This window comes from Eleginops maclovinus, chromosome 3 (assembly GCF_036324505.1).
Source record: "Eleginops maclovinus isolate JMC-PN-2008 ecotype Puerto Natales chromosome 3, JC_Emac_rtc_rv5, whole genome shotgun sequence".
Classification (NCBI taxonomy): domain Eukaryota; kingdom Metazoa; phylum Chordata; class Actinopteri; order Perciformes; family Eleginopidae; genus Eleginops; species Eleginops maclovinus.
The window spans coordinates 15,144,481-15,162,130 of record NC_086351.1 but is presented as its reverse complement, the minus strand read 5'-3'; the positions used below and the strand labels follow the sequence as shown (position 1 = coordinate 15,162,130).

Genomic DNA, 17,650 nt, shown 5'->3' with positions numbered 1-17,650 from the left:
TGCTTGTAGTCTATGTGGGTGTCATAATGTGCACCTTAAGATAAGTGTATTTGTATGAGCTGGTTATCTGGCTGTGCAGATGGCATACAAAGAGCAGCAGAGGCAGGTAAAACTGAATTAATGCTTACTATAAAAGGAATACAAAGATGTTAAGTACGGAGGGTCAAAGGAGGTTCATGTTGGCTGGATAGAACAGAATAAATAAGAGTTTGGAAGGTAATGTGGCAGAAAATGTATTAAATAGTATTTTTCGATCAAATAAGCTGTGGTGCATGGATTACTATAGACCAGGGAAATCAATTGTATAGTTAAATGTTATGTGTGTTAACATGTGTGCATGCTTCATTTCATTTTCATTTCCCTACATGTGCGGTGGGTAAAAGAATAACCAAGTGTTTGACCACAACCAGTATGAAAAATCTGCACAAAACAAACAATTGAGAAGAATAATTGCCCAATCTTAATTTCCCATGTGTGCCAACAATTATCATTATAATTTGTATATTTCATGACTGATCAACCAAAGGATTTTAGTGAAGACACAAAAGACTGTTTTATTGCTGCAAACACACTACAGAATAAATTAGTTGTATCAGAATATTAAAAGGCAGTCTATCATTGTGCAGCCAATCATTAAACAGATTAATTTGTGTCTCAGGCCACTTTTTATTTGCAGCTCTTGGGATACATTTTCTCATTTACTAGGTTTAATGAAACAAGAGGTGTATGCATTTCATCATTTTTGTTTATAAAAAAAGGCTGAGAATCCAAGCTGCTGAAAGTAATTAGCTTCAGGCATTGTAATTATTTTTTATTATTTTTTTACTTTTCTTCTTTTATATTTACAGATACCAAATGATATTGGTGTGCTTGTTTTCTGTGTTACAAAAGGGCATTGTTAGTCCATGTTTTTATTTTGTATTCTCGTTAAGCAGTTAGAAACTTTGCACAGGAACACAGTAATAAAGAGGTTGCTTCTACTTAAAATCACTGGAGAAAGAATAAGCAACCGCAGCGACGACTCCATAAACTTGTACCTATTTAAATTTGCATGTTTAATGTCTGCTCGGTGCCCCACATGACTAGATGCAGGCCATAAATGCATCTGCATCCTCAGACAAGTCATAAAAAAGTAATTTCTAGCTTAATAACCATGTTAATGATTTTCCTCCATACATTTGCTTTGCTGGCCAAAATAATTAGCCTATAAAAGCTGCATTAAAGATAAACTATAACATGATTTAGACCTCACTGAGATAGTTTGTTGCAATGCTTTATGCTTTCACTTCTCTAGATTGATATGAACTATGGCCATGTTTTCTTCTCACTGGATTTGGTGAATGCGATTTAGTCTCTGAAGTTCAAAAGAATTACTTAATATGGACTTGTACTTTTTCTTACTTTATCTGTTTACTATGATACATTATTTAGCCGTCATGGATTCAAGTTACAAGAAAACTAAAATTAGCATATTAAATATAATGTTTTGTAGATAATAAGTTAAACCACCCGACAGTTGATAAACCACATCATGCCACAACATAAATAGCAATTTACATTGATGCATACATTATAATAATAATCCAATAATTACATATGTCATAATGCAACACTGACTGAGCCCATCTCTGTTCAACTAGTACAATAAACATTCATTCATGTGAATTCATCTTAGAAAAAAAAGATTGATCTTTCTATAATGTGTTTGTGCTGCACTATTTTTACGCTCTTAATGTCTTTCATGTTTATAAAGCACTTTGAATTGCCTTGTGTTGAAAGGTGCTATATAAATAAACTTGCCTTGCCTTGCCTTTCAAAAATGTGGCAAGTTGGGGTGATGTTCAGGTCTTAATGATGTTGAAGTCCTCAGGTTACCTTCTTTAAGTGCTAAAAGTCCTTGTGCGTTACTGTTGGAATGAAAATTGGGCAGCACCAAAAATGAGGCCTGGTGCAGCCTTGAATTTTTAGTAGGTTCTCCTAAATCAGGCAGTAAGGAGCATCTTTCAGCCTCAGCATGTTTTGTGAAGACGGCCCCCAGGAGTCTCCAGCTGTGTAAATGGCATGCATCATAAAGCAGCTCAAGTCTGGTGAACAGACGGTCGCAGTTGGACATTTGTAAGCCCTCACATCACTCTCACATCACAAAAGAATCTACTTGATCCAGAGCTGAATTTTTCCTTTTGCCCTGTGGAGTGCCCTGTTTTGAATGATAATACGTCTGACATTTTAACTGAGTCTCAAGCAATTCCACTTGATCCTCTGATAAATCTTTGATTTGAGTCACCAGCCCCTCTAGGAACAGAGTTTTACAATTACTGAAATATTTGCAACAGCTCTTACTAATTGAACAGTCTGCAGGTCGAGAAACTGCAGATTGTCTCGCTTTCCTAAAACAGTCACAAACTCTTTTTCTCCTCTTCCAACCCCACCTCCTTCTGCCCTCCCCAGCCCCTCACCTCTCTGTCTCTAGCGGATTCAAGGCTGAAGAGTGATCTGACCATCGTTCTGAATGCCATCGGCAGCAACTCCTCGCTCACCAGGTTAGACATCAGCGGGAATGCCATGGGGGACATGGGAGCCAAGATGTTGGCGAAGGCGCTACAGATCAATTCCAAACTCAGGTGAGGACATGTTCAAGGGCCAAAGGCTATATTACATGATTTTCAATTACAAATATAACAATAAACTTAACCTTTTACTGGATCTTCTGGTGTTCTTTTTGTATACATGTTTCAGACATGCTTAATTCATGACACCACTTTTAGTAATTAAACCTTGACAAAAATAAACACCTTACTTTGAAACCATCCCATTTTAAGTCAACATTTTATGCAAAAAGCTTTAATTTAATCAATCAAACTCTTTTTATGTAGACATTTAATGTTACACACTATAATATTTAACAAAGTAAACGCACATCTTTAATTGTTTATAATGCAAAATGATTTCTATTAAGATATATATTGTATATAATTACAACTGCACTTAACTGTTGAGACAACAGCATGCATGTTTGTTTACCCACCCTACAAGTTCTTGACTTTATTGCATTTTCAAACGCTCATGTCTACTTAAAACACCTTAAGTGACCAACTATTTCTTCAATACACTGTATTGTCTATAAATACTAAATAATTGAGGTTAAAATAAGTGTTAACTAATAAAAATGACATAAATGTCTTGGCGCATGAGGGCTTACTGCCATATATCCACAACGTCATACATAAAAATAATAATGGACAACAGTGCAGTTATATACATATAAATTGCCATATATTGTACCCTCTGTCCGCTAAAACCCATGTACATGCCTTTTAATAATGAATTAATGTTTGGATAATTACCTGCAAAGGAAACAATAGAAGACAGTATATGTGACTGCACTTTCAGTGTCCTATTGCCTTTATGTTGTATGTAGTTGTAGTTTTCTCTCTTTTTTTATTATTAGCTCTGTCTTTGCTTGTGTCACAGTGTGTGTTTGTCTGTGCAGGACTGTGATTTGGGATAGGAACAACACCAGTCCTCAGGGTCTTCAGGATGTAGCAGCCGCTCTGGAGAAGTAAGTGGCTCGGTCTGCATCTGTGTAAACTGGATCCCTGTATGTTTACCATATACATGTATACATGTACATACTAAACACTGTGTGTTTGTGTATCACTGTTCTGAAGGAAATGTTGATAACATCTGAAGGCCTTTAATCTAACAGCCCACACACTGGCATGCTACATGAAAGCTGCTGAAGGATTGGATGTGTGGTTTGGTGTTGCAGCTCATTTTTCATTCAGCTTTCGGCTGAGCAGGAGGAAACCTTAAGGTGTGTTTAGACAGAAAGAGGAGAGAGGAAGGAAAGCAGAAAGCGACAAACAGGGAGTGTAATGAGCTGCTGAGGATAGTGATTATGTGTTTTTAAAATCAAAGGAATCTTTTTTTAAGGTGATGGAGAGAGTAATTTGTAGGCCATGTTCACACCAGATCTGACTATAAGAGACGAGGAAAAAGAGCCGGGGTTCATATAGAAGTCCAATCTGTTTGGGATCCATGTTGCCTGGCGTAGTGCCTCACTGTGTGCTTGTATTTGCCATGAAGCCAGGAATATCTGAGTAGAGATGAATCAGTGTGCAGTTTAGTTCAAAATATATCAACATTTGCTTTTTCTTTGCCTTCAAGCACCATCATTTTCATCTCTCTGTGCCTTTTGCTTTACTTTTCATTATGATACAAATATTAATACCGTGCGGTGACCTCTATTTCAAGATCAGTACCCTCTCTAATGGTCCCACTTTATTTCTCTATAATAGACCAATGTGAGTTAAGCTGAAATGCTGGGCCACATACAATGCTGTCACTATGACACACACACACACACACACACACACACACACACACACACACACACACACACACACACACACACACACACACACACACACACATGCATGAACACTAACGTTAAAAATGCTAACGAACCATGGCTTGTAATTACGTTATATGTCATGGTTCAATAAGCTTAATGGCAGCAAGTTCTCCTAGTAATAACTGAGGTATTCAGATTTTGACTTCTTAAATTATAAATGACTGTGTTCTAAAATGCCACACGTGGATGCATTCAATATACAGTAGTTTAACTATTGTTCTACAGTCAGTTACATTCAAACCAGAAATTGTGAATATCATTTTACTATCTTGTAAAAATGTACCACTTTTATGTTATTCGTCTGTCTGAATATCCCTACATTTGTCTTTGCTTCTCTTGCTTCCTCTTCAATATGAACCAACTGTGGAATATTAATTGACCGTCCTCTGGCTGTGTGTCCATCAGGAACTTCACAATTCGATTCATGCCCATACCTATCATCGATGCCTCGCAGGCTCTGAAGGCCGGCCCTGAGAAAACAGAGGATGCCTTGCTAAAGGTATGTCAACATTTCTCATTGGTGCCCCCAACTGTCATCTGTGATAAGTGAAACACAATGTTTATAGTCTGGAGTATTTGCAACACCTTCATGGTAAAACTTTTACTGTTTTTCATTTTCACTTTGATGTATTTTCATGACAATGAAGTTGTATTTTCCCCCTAGATTGAGAATTATCTGTACAGGAACCATGAAACCAGAAAGTACCTGCAGGAACAGGCCTATCGACTGCAGCAGGGCATCGTGACCACGACCACACAACAGGTGATTATTGAATCCCTGTGCATTTCTTATAAAGTAGTTCTGACTGTAACAAAAATAGTAAATACAACATTAACCACTGAACTTTTATGTAAAGATCAATAGTGTATGTGATCTTGAGAGAGGAGGTACTTTTTTCTCTGGCAAAGAGAAATGTAATAATTTTTTGGGACATCTGTCAATGAGAAGATGTTTTTCATTGAACTTTAGGTTAATTCATTCACTCGTTAGGAATGTTATCCTAACAGTAAGTAGTTATTCATTAATATATCATGTTTTAAACCTTTCATGTCTTGTTTTTGTCTTCCAGATGATTGACAGAATCTGTGTGAAGGTGCAGGACCACCTGAACTCTCTCAGAAATTGGGAGACAGATGTCATATTGGAGGACGTTAGGACAGCCGAGAACCTCATCAAAGATGCCAGGAACTCTAAAACTGTGAGGAGATGCATCATTTACCTAGGCTTTGCTGATTCATGTGAATACAAGTATTTTATCTACAAGCTTAGCTTTTATACTTCCTTTTTGTTCTTATTTCGTCCTCTCTGTGTCCCCTCAGTTGCTCCCTAACCTGTACCACCTTGGATCAGCTGCTGGAGAGGAGGTAAACAGCTCGTCAGCCGGACCCATCCAGGAGAAACTGGAGTCTCTGGCTGGGGAGGTGACCAATGTCATGGACCAACAACTACAGGTATCCACAAAAAATATATACTTTAAAATGATTGTTCATTGATTGTGATTGTCAGTACTTTTAATATAATTCCAAAACATCTATCATGTACAGTATTTGTGGTTTACAGTGTCTGTTTGTAATCAATAAGAGGAAAACCAGAAAAAGAAATGCACCACCTACAGGCAGTGAATAGACCCCTTCAATCAAAGGAAATTACTTTGAGTACTTTATTTAATTGTTAATAATAATTACTTTTCATTTATAAAAAAAAACTAAGTTACAAGTGCTACACACAAGGCACCAAAACAAAATCAGCTAATATAAAAATGTTAGATTTGATAATAAAATGGGTAAATCAAATTTCCGATCAAATAAATAAAATCTAACCTAGAATGGCACTCTGCAGAGGCTGTTTCCATAAACGATGTTATTTTTTCAGATGAAGTTACTTGCTGGCATTAAATGCTTATATTTCCTCAGTCTGTCAGCCAGGAGATTACTTAAATCAAACCCTACACCATACAAACGTTCACATACATTCATCTGTTATCTTTTCACCCTCCAGACTCTGTTGGAGTCGATGGTGGATGCAGCAGAGTCTCTGTGTCCCCCATGTGATGAAGAGGAGTACTCTTCGTCCAGAGCTAATGAAGGCCAGCTCAGCCAAGATGGTCGTACCCAAAAGCTTTGTCACCAAAACCCTCCTGGAGCAGTCTGGGGTGGATATCATCAACAAGATCAGGTGTGTATGCTGAGTAGTATTGAGAACATGTAAACCTGGATTTTACAGTAATGATAATGTTGTGGCCTGCTGTCTGTCTGGGTTTGCTGCAATTGCTTACCATCACTCTGCTTCTCTTTGTGTGTCAGTGAGGTGAAGCTGAGTCTAGCGTCCTTCCTGTCTGATCGCATTGTTGATGAGATTTTGGAGGCTCTTTCCACTTCCCAACACACTCTGGTAAAATTCAAGTCAACAAGGCTTTCAACTTGTTCATTGAAAAAGTCATTGAACAAATTGTCAGCTGCATCCACACTCTTTTAAGCTTTTCCAATTGTAGTTTGGCCATTTTCTTGTGTAAATCTCTCTGAAACGCCCTTCACATTGTATGTTTTCTTGTCTCTGTCTTTCTTCATCTTGCTGACGTATCCTCTTCCTACAATCCATCTTCCTGGTTCCTCTCCACTTTACTCCTCCCAGGCCGACCACCTGGTGCGGCGAGGTCGCCCTTTGATGCAGCAGGAGTCGGTTGATCTTGACGTCCCAGAGGAGAAAATTCCTAAACGGGCATCGACCGAGATTCTAGAGGGCGAGAGGCTGGAGGATCTGGAGACATGCATGGTAGGTTTGGGTGGAAACGTGTGTTTAACCGTCCAGGATTTATTACTTATCTTGTGTTTTTCACAGAACTTCATTTACAAAAAATATATATTTAAAAGCACCCTGAATGCACATTTAGTTGTATGAGAGAAATGAAAGAAGCAATAACAACTGGCTTAATATGTACTTGAAAAAAGGAAAAAATCTAAATTTGCTAAAAACAATTGAGAAGGGATTTTGGTATTCATTTTGAAGAACTTCCTTTGGTAAAGTAACGGTTGCTTTGATAATTGGCTGATTTAGGTTATCATTTGTTCTGTATGAAAGCAGATTTCCAAAATAGATTTCAGATTTGATTTGTCAATAGAAGAAGAATAATAGGAAAGAACTTGTAAATACATTATATGTAGTAGTAACTTGAACTGTCCGGGACTTGAAAGAAGGAAAGAAGGGGGGACACTAAGTGAAATATTTGGAAGAAATTTAATTCACCTACCACTGTTCATTCAACCTTTAGGAAGTATGTCCTGTGTTTTGAGGAGAGCATTGGTTGCTTCTGCTTTTTACCTCACTATATTGTAAATATTTTGTAGAAAAGAGTATGAGTTTGAATCAGAATGCATTCAACAGGAAACTGCATGTTCTTTGAGTCTCTGGTCCTGTCTATTTCTCTAGTCACACCCATCTCTTCATCTTTTATTCCCCCCTGCCCTATCTACCTCTACTTTCTGTTTTACATGAACCCAAGCTATCTGTTTTATGTTGGTCTTCACTAGGCTTTACTGTGTGTTGTCTTTCTCTGCTCTTCTTTTCCTCTGTTCTTCCTTCTCTTTCCATCTTTGCTCCATGGAGATTTTGTGCTGCACCACTGTAAGTAACTCTGGACTGTCGCTCTAAACTCTCCTTTTAATCCACTTCTTTTCGTCTTACTGCTCTCTCTCTCTCTCTTTGTTCTCTCGTCACTGCGCTTGCCTGCTCTAGAGCTCTCTGTGCTGTAGCTTTATCTATAGCACAGACAGTCTCATGTTTCAAGATGTTTGATCCCGGTTATTTATTTAAGTTATGATAAGTTAAAGAACTACAGAATCAGTATAGAAGGACACATGTATCTTCACTCCCTCACTCTGTAAATTATGTTACATTGGCGAGTACTGATGTTTGAAATGCATCCGGCTACATTGCTTCTCTCCACTGAATGCACTATGTCTGTCATCACCAGCTTGATGATATGGATCACAGTACAATATAATATACAACACCTGCTACTTTGTTAACTTGCTACTAGTGTGTGAAAGTTGAATAAGCTGTATATTTCTTTATTAACACACAGTTTAAATTTTAAACACAAAGTAAAGCAAACAATCAACAGTTTAATTCATGATTTATTAACCGTGTTTGAATAAGTATACGAAAATGTTTGTGCCGTTCTTGCTCAAACTGCCATCATGGCACATATTTTAACCTCCAAAGTAAAATAGTATAAGATATATCAATTAAAATACACATAGATAATCACGTCCAGAGCTTATTAATATTTTAATTACATAGGATTAAGTAAGATATTTGTGCAAATTGCCACACTATATAATCGAGTCCTCTGGACACAATCTAGCTAGATAGCTGGAAATAAGTTTTGATATTTTGTCAACAGATCTGTTTTAATTCATTTGAATCTTTTTCAGATGACTCCTAAAACCAAGAGGAAGAGCATCCACAGCAGAATGCTTCGGCCAGTATCTCGTGCCTTTGGTAAGAAGTACTGTATATAACATTTTATACAACGTTCCTCAATATTGTTTCTACTTGACCTGGTGACTAACATTTAATATATTACTTTTTACAAACCTCCTAATGACCGTCCAACTTTCAGAGATGGAGTTTGACCTGGACAAAGCCCTGGAGGACATCCCTGTCCATAGGGAGGAGACTTCTCAAACTCCATCAACTCCATCTCAGATGTTGCCCAAACTGGAGCACCGACCGTCAGGAGGTATGGTGGAGCTGCCGTCTGAGGAGGAAAAAAAGCTGCAGCACTTCACCAAACTACGACCCCGCCGGAACAAGAAAAAGCATTCCAGCAAAATACCTGTAAGTGAAGCTCAGCCTCTTTGGCTGGATATGTTAATCATTTAGGACCCCAAAATAGGCAAAATAACCCTGAAAATAGGCTAAAAAAATTCAACAGGAAGAACGATGTTGACTATTGAAGGAAATGTTCTTTTATTCGAAGTCCAGGAGTAGATTTAAAAGCAAACAAAGTGAAGTTCCTCATATAAGTTTTATACACCAAATACTCATGGAACCAGTAGATTTAGTGTTTTGGATGGTCCAGACACGGAATAATTGTTTTCAATCTCCTCTTTCAGCAAATCAACAGTGCTCCCTCTCAGGAAGGGGAGCAGAATGGCCTCATGGGAAGAGTGGACGAGGGTGTGGACGAGTTTTTCTCTACGAAAGTCACCAGGATGGATTCCAAGTAAGGCGTATGCTTTATTTATATTACTTCTTCCACATCAGCAAGTTTTCCATCTGTTCATTTCAACCATTTTCCTCTGACTCAAGGATTGGCTCATTAGAATTTAGAAAGAGCAAGTACATTTGCTTTTCACAGTTTTTTTAAAAACCAAAATTCATTCATATTGTAATTGTTACATTTTCACACAAATATCTAATAGGATAATTTATGATATTTAAGACAGACTTAAGAGTAAATTGCAACATGATTGTTTTTCATAGGTAGTAAATGTAGTTTTCCTTTAAAGACTGTGCATTTAAATTAACATCTATGGTACTACTCTCTAAAGTATTTCTGTCTCCTCTCAGACGTTCCAAGGGTTCAGAATCTCAGGATGGAGAGAAGAAGAAGAAAGGTGGATTCCTCAACCTTATCAAACGTTCCTCTAAATCTGACAAAGCAGATAAATCTGATAAATCTGACAAATCCGACAAGTCTGATAAGTCTGAGAAAAACCAGGCCACCCCTCCAGGCTCGGGGACATCCTCAGCACCAGCCACTATCCCTGAGGAGCCGTCCTCACCGAAAGTGGCATTGAAGAGCCCAGCACTTGAGCCGAGATCTAGGTATAGTAAAACATTTTTTCTGTTATAGAACAAAGATCCCCCACTAAGTAAGTTTGTCTCCAAGCACAAGTCTGATTCACTAGTAATTCCTGTATTTCGTGCAGAGACGCCTCCAGCCGCTCGCAGCCCACAGACTACAGCAGCAGCTCTGACCGCTCAGAGGAGCTGAGGACGCCAGACTCCATGGACGAGCCCTGGGAGTGTATAGACGGCAGGGGCAGTCCTCAAGGGGGCCGGCGGTATCCGGCGCTGCAGATGATGGGCAGCGGCCTCCTGGCAGAGATGAAGGCCAAGCAGGAAAGGAGAGCGCACAAGGTGAGTCGGTGTGATTTACAAAGTCAGCACCAGGGAAAGTGGTGTAAGTGAGTAAAGTCTTTGTGTGCCTGATTTTACTTTACTCCAGACAGTTACAAAGTGAGCTTGATTGTTAATTCTAAACATTGCAAAGAATAGATGATAAAAAGAAATCATTGTTGACTTTTAACAATTCACGACAGCTTTTAGGTTAGAATTATGGAATCAAGTTATAATATCTGCAAAAGACACCCTGAAACAGTCTATCTATGGCTATTTCTGAAACTGATGTGAGCAACAAAAATATGTTTTTGATTGTGATATGACAATGAGCTTTGGAGGGATTTTACATTTGATTTATTTTAGGAACAAAGTGCTGTAGGTCTTCATTCTCCACTTGTCAAGGCTGTTTCTAAACAATATATATTTTTTAAGTTTCTATACACGCGCACACACACACACAGGCCCAGATGCTGAGACATGTGTTTATCTTCAGAATAGTCATTGCGCCTGTCAACATGTTGACATGAAAACACAAACAACCAGTATTTTCTGCCACACGACAAGGTGAAAGGAGGGAAGTGCTGAGTGGAATAGATGGAGACATGAACAGTAAAAGGGCCGAATGAAGACGAGAGAAAGAAGGCTAATATGCTAATTCTCTGTTACCACCCAAAGCTGGACATAAATGTGATGGAAATATTTCACCTATTGAAAATGCCCACATCCTTCTTTTAAATAAAGGTAATAATAGAGTAAGGGGGGGCATAAGATAACTCACATGCACAGAGTTTAGTAAGGGCAATAACTGTATGTTTTGTGTACCATTTGAGAGTCTGTTGTCGAAGTGTGTGTGTGTGTGTGTGTGTGTGTGTGTGTGTGTGTGTGTGTGTGTGTGTGTGTGTGTGTGTGTGTACACTAAGAGGGTTATGGTGTTTGCAGCATTAGGGTTTTTTTTCTGACCTTGTATCAGTTGCACTAAAGCTTCTTCTGCCATCTGTTTGTTGCTGGCTGGCTTCCAGGTGTGTGTGTGTGTGTGTCTGCAATGTGTGTGTACATGTGTGTCTGCGATGTGTGTGTACATGTGTGTCTTTGTGTATACAGGTAATGAAAAGATTTATTCAGGAGGTGGGTCATTAATACAAAGTGTGTGTGTGTGTGTGTGTGTGTGTGTGTGTGTGTGTGTGTGTGTGTGTGTGTGTGTGTGTGTGTGTGTGTGTGTGTGTGTGTGTGTGTGTGTGTGTGTGTGTGTGTGTGTGTGTGTGTGTGTGTGTGTGTGTGTGTGTGTGTGTGTGTGTGTGTGTGTGTGTGTGTGTGTGTGACAAAGCTTTATCCTGAGCATTTTTAGCACGAAGGCGCCCCCTTGTGTTTGAATGTTGGTTTTCACTGTTATATGTACATTTAGTATCTCTGCTAAAATCAAAGCTTTAAACTAAAAAATACTGCCGACAGATTATAACGCATACGCATTATAAAAAGAGGTTTCTACTATATGTGTACTTGCTAGGATTCATATCATGAATGTTTCAAAGATATGAATAAAAAAGAAGAAAACTGTTTTTACTTTCCTGAATTTTTGCATCATTTATGTATTTCTTCTTGTATCCTCCAGTCTTCCAGCCCTGACAGGCCTGACAGCAATGCAACAGGTAAGCTGTTTTATCTGTTGAAATAAACAAGGAATAAGTATAAATAATAATAATAATAATAATAATAATAATAATAATAATAATAATAATAATAATAATAATAATAATTAAAGCTGCAAGCAGCGATGAGCGAGTCTTCGAATTCTGCGCAGGTCCGCTGTTGTTTGTGACGAGAGATGCGTTGCCATGGAAACGTGACATTTTTAAACATCCAAATTGATGTAGAGCTGTTCAGGGCAGCAGCGTTAACCACCATCTGAAATCTGGGGCTGTTCTGAGCTGCGCCCACGTCACTAGGCTCGCGCGTCCTAACTGTCAGCATGACTCGAGACCCCTTTTTTTGTGCTTTTGCCCGTCTTTTCCCTGTTTTCTGTGTGTTTTGCAGGGTTGTTACAATAAGGTCTTCGCCGACCTCTGGTCTCAGACCCTAATTATGAGTACCTACAGCCAGATTATTTGTATGGTTCTTTCTGAGCCAGCTGATGTTACAATGCAGGAAAACAAATTTAATTATGAAGTGCTGGTTTGGCTGTTTATGATTTTGGATTTGGTTTGATAAAAATATATTGTATGCATCATTTTTGTATTGAGTTATTTCTTTGTTGTTTTTTGTGTGAGTAGCCAAGCCCCAGCCAACCAATTCAGAAAGCAGGTCTTCCAGTGGCTCTAATAATAAACCTGAGGCTCCAACTGGTTCTCCAGAGAAGACCTCTCCCCGTGGAGAGAACAAGCCAGACCGGGCCCCTCGTCTCAGGGCTACGTCTTCCTCGAGTTCCCCTGGAGGACCACTCAGTCCCAAACCTCCGGTGCCGCAGGGAGCAAAGCCTGCTCTGGCTGCCCGACCCACCATCCCACAGAAGCCAAGGACCAGCAGCACCAGCAGGAGCATAGGTATGACATTGATTTTTGCTATCATATTTTTTTTGTCTTCCTGCAAGATTATATGGATGGGATATTATGTTGATATATATTTTTTTTGTTATACATTTCCTGACAGATGATAGCTCAGATCTTCTAAGCAGTGGCCCTGGGTCTCCTAAGGTCTCAGTTCTTCCTTCCACACTGAAGAAGACGGTGTCAGAGAAAGACAAAGAAGGACAGACAGGTCTGCAGTCAGCAGGCTCTGCCAATAAAACCACTCAGGATGGTGGGTCACAAAATCTTTGAATATTTCCAGTTAGCCCATTCATGCAGCGGGGTTAATGAGAAAATAGATTTTCAACTGCATTGAAATGAACTGCTGATCAAAAATCTAAATGTCATCTTCCTACTAACACACTTTTCTCTTCTTCATCCGAAGAGAAAATCTTTCCTAGATAGACAGGAAGATATTTGATGTCAGGATCTGACAGCAGTTTTATCTATTACTTAACAGGCAGCCTGGCAGCTTGAGGATTTCTGTCTGTCTGTCTTTCATACCTTCCCTCTGATGTTCTTATATATACGTCCTGTCTTTGGTTACACTTTTTTTCTCGCTACCCTTTCTTCCTTCCTGTGTTTGTTATCAGTGACGCCCTCTGGGGCCTGTCAGAGGTACACACATCTGATTCATGTTTATGTCCATAATTCCTGCTGTTAGCTAAATGAAAATCTCTTTAGAAATAGTTATCGAATGAATCCAGAGAGACTTAAAAGCTGGAAGGGGCAGTTTTAACAATGGACATTTACACACAGTGTGAGTAGACTTCATATGTCTTGTCTACCTTGCTTTTCAGCCCTCTGGGGTCTTCTATTTGCGTCCTCAATGTTAAGAAGCTCTCTGAAAAAGCAGGTTTGATTGAGGTGCTTTACATCATTTCCTGCTTCAGTTTATGTTTCAACTGGCTGCAAGGCTAGCATTGGAAAATGAGCCGGCTGTAGCAGTAACTAAAAACAGCTTTATCTTAAAATAATTCATAAAGTGAAAAAGAGAGGTTCCCTCTCTTCTTCATTTCTCTCCCTTCCTTCCTCTGTCTGTCATTCTCATCTTCACCTTTCTCTTGCTTTCAGGGAGGAAAGGCTCGGTGTCAGACTCCATTCAGCGACCTGGCCGTCTCCGTGTCAACCCTGAGGATCAAAGCTCCTTCAAGACAAAGGAGCAATATCCAAAATCAGAAAAGGACAAGGCAGAGGCCAAGAAGTCATCGGACTCTGGGGAGGAGGCAGATAAAGACTTTATTTTAATATAAGTAGGACAAAAACAACAAAAATCTGTTGACAAGACTGACATGATTTAATTTAGAAAAGCAACTAAGTGGGAATCTTAAAGATATGTTTTCATTTATATTAAAGTACAAATCCAGTTTGGTTTGCAGGAAGACCTGCTGAAATATATCAGGTTATCCACAGTTTCAAATTAAAGGTTGGGTAATCTATGACAACATTATTATTATTATTAACACTTTGGGGGATATTCTAACTTTTCAAATATGTGTCACCTAATGAACCAAACTGTGCTAATTCTCCTAAGAGCTTCCTTCTAACAAACAGCCTTTTCTCCTTTTTTCATTCCTACTCTTTGCTTTCAGGTAAAACCTCATGTTTCTAAAAGATACCCGTTTCAGGATGTAAAGAAATGGTTCCTATGGGGACCGAATACTGAAACTTTTGTAAACCACTAAGGAAAAGAATTGATGCTTCAGGAACCAGCAGACTTTTTGTGCAAAAGATAGACATTGAAACCATGAGTGTTTATTGAAAACACCAAACACGTGTAACAACATTACCACGATCGCTGTTCTGTACTTGAACTCTAACATACAACCTGACCAGGCCCCAATGGCATCTGTATAGATTTTTCTACATGTTATTTTTTCAGTATGTGCAAGTTACTTCTCTCTGGACTTCAGAGGTGACTGAATCCATTATGCAATTGTTTGACATTGTTTTCCAGGATAGTACAGGTTCAGCTGAGAATCTCGGCCCATCATCAATCAAAATACACCTTTGATGTAGCTCGCCTAACACCTTATCTACATGTCGCTAAGAGGAGACTCACTGTTTTCTTTATCATAGGATAGAAAACTGAGCTGTCTCTGTGCATGAGAGTTGGAGTGACCATATGAAGTGTTGCTTTGAGAGGACTTTGGTACACTTTAACTTCACTGAAAACCAATCAATAAGGCTCCAGCACTGTTAACTAACACTATTCTCTGTGTTAAAGCACTGTGGGTAAAAAAAAAAGTGTATCTAGTAGACGCCTGTCATTAAAGTGCAATACAGAGTTCCAGCATAAACATGTCTGTAGTGGGTTTTTTGTCAAGTAAACAAAACTAAATAGCTTCTTCTTTTTTTTGCTGGTTAACTCAAATGAGACTTTTAAAGTGAACTGTGTGGTTCACAGTGTTTGTCACAGTCAGACTCTGAATTGCTCTTTAAGACAGATTGATTCCTCACTTATGATAACACACGTGCATTAACATTCCCGTGGTGTGCTGATTGTCCAATGAAAGCAAAGACCTTACTCTAAAAGAGGAATGTCATAAATAACCTACTTGAAGGTAACACAAAAAAAACTGACATTTGCTTTCCATTTCAAAAGCTCTTTTAATCCAGACAATAACCTCTTGTGTGATCTTTGTGTAAAAGTGCAAAACTGAGGGAACTCCAGCCTTCATCACTGCAGACCTGACATTCAGGGCTTTCAAATTCAGTTCATATTTACTTTGTTCCACAACAACAAGTCTCAGGCAGACACCTCTTATCTTTGTATTTTAAGTGCAAGCAATGCCCTTTTCACACTGCTAGGTATTCAACAAATAGATCCCTAAAATAATGTGCAAAATCATTCATCGTATCATTAATTGACAAAAGCTTTAAAAAATGGTAACTGAGGTGTGAGGCCACATGTACATCCATCTTCAGTGTTTACACTTAGCATTCGATTGTTTATTTGCTTTATAACATGCTGCATTATGTCTTTGTTTTGTTACCTCATTATCCCAAAAAATATCATGATTATTCTAGTCGTAATTATAACTAAATACTTTGATTTTTTCTGGTATTTTACTTTAAAAAAGCAAAGCAAAATGTGGATTCCTTTTGTCAAATCTAATTGCTATAGTGCTATTTTGCCAAATCAACATCGCCATTTTACAAGCTGATGACAAAAATGATTATGTGTCATTAGGATGGGAATCTGTGAAATTTCTGCCATTATCATATATGAAGTTAATGCAGCATTATATCCCTTTAACATCTCTCTGAGATCCAACTAATGTTTATTATGAAATAAACCACTGTGGAATTACTTTTACTATTGACTATCTAGTTGTTGTGTGGCAAACTGTGCTCCAACATTAATACTGAACGTGCACCTGACATCGTTCTTCATTCGCAGTGTGAAAGGGGCACAACTTGTATTTTGAGTCTAAATAAAGTCAGGGCCAAAGGTCTTACTGGTGCACCTTTTCCTATGGTGTCTATCGATGTCTTTTTGTAGGATTATTATGATAACATTCTGCTTCTTTGTCACTCATCATGGATCGGGAAATAACACTGTTACTGCTGTAAATAGTTATTCTAGTGTCTGATGTCAACAACTGCTTCGGTTAACGTTCTGTCTCAAAAATCTATTTGAATTTGAAAGGTTTTCCAGGACACAGGGGAAAAAATAACACTACTGTCCAGTATGTACTAAAATCACATGGACACCTCTTCTCCAGGTTTGAGAATTCAGAAGCAGCTGGCTGTGTTTCTGTCGAGTTTTGTGAAAGATTGAAACTCTGATAAATGAGAATCAGCTTAATTGTTGTCGATGCATGGAGTGGAGAAAGTGAAAATAAGTGAAAAGTAGCATTGAGTCTAGACTCTTGAGTCTAGACTCCTGAGTCTACGTGTGTGTGTGACTGCATGATGTGAGTTGTACTGTTTGTATATATGTGCTTTCATACATGTAGGAGTGTGCATGTGTGTATACGTATGTGTAATATACACACTGTGATGCATTCACACGCCTATCTGAACAAGGCAAATCCTATGTTGTTTTGCTACTAAATACACTACTATACTAGGGGTTTGTTTGTAACTTATTTGGAATAAACACAGTGGCCGTTGATGTCTTGATCCTTTGTTGTTTTTCCTCTCATATGTACATTGTGTTGATAAATGTAGAAATTAATTATTTGTATGTATTAATTTGTTATGACATGTAATCAATTTAATGTTTCTTTCTTTATGAGTCAAAAAATAAATGACGCAAAACAATGACCGTTTTCCTTGAGCTAGAAAAAAATTACACATTTGCTATTTATCAGTCTTGGTTTGTTAATTGTTCCATTTTGTCATGGATCAAGGTTTCACTAAGTCATTCTGCTGGTGTTGGACATTTCTTCATGCAAATAATATTGATTAAAATAATTTTACAGGCTTTTTCATCTCTGCATTGTGTTTTTTTTCAAGATATGCTTTGCAGTGTAACAATACAACCACCAGATGGCAAAAACAATCCTACAGTTTCCCCTCTCTCTCTGACACACACCC

The 17,650-nt window shown here is 38.4% G+C and overlaps 1 protein-coding gene across 1 annotated transcript in view; it reads left to right on the top strand.

The window, feature by feature from the left end:
• Positions 1-17,531, top strand: part of LOC134862170 (F-actin-uncapping protein LRRC16A-like) — a 61,287-nt gene extending 43,756 nt beyond the window's left edge. The window contains 20 exon segments of the mRNA XM_063879916.1: positions 2,449-2,621; positions 3,491-3,559; positions 4,820-4,913; positions 5,079-5,177; positions 5,485-5,613; positions 5,735-5,866; positions 6,414-6,455; positions 6,457-6,590; positions 6,719-6,806; positions 7,047-7,187; positions 8,019-8,036; positions 8,849-8,915; positions 9,037-9,254; positions 9,533-9,642; positions 9,990-10,247; positions 10,352-10,562; positions 12,154-12,190; positions 12,812-13,081; positions 13,188-13,337; positions 14,180-17,531. Coding sequence (XP_063735986.1) covers positions 2,449-2,621; positions 3,491-3,559; positions 4,820-4,913; positions 5,079-5,177; positions 5,485-5,613; positions 5,735-5,866; positions 6,414-6,455; positions 6,457-6,590; positions 6,719-6,806; positions 7,047-7,187; positions 8,019-8,036; positions 8,849-8,915; positions 9,037-9,254; positions 9,533-9,642; positions 9,990-10,247; positions 10,352-10,562; positions 12,154-12,190; positions 12,812-13,081; positions 13,188-13,337; positions 14,180-14,358 — 2,619 coding nt within the window. The 3' untranslated portion in view covers positions 14,359-17,531.
• The last annotated feature ends 119 nt before the right edge of the window (positions 17,532-17,650 follow it).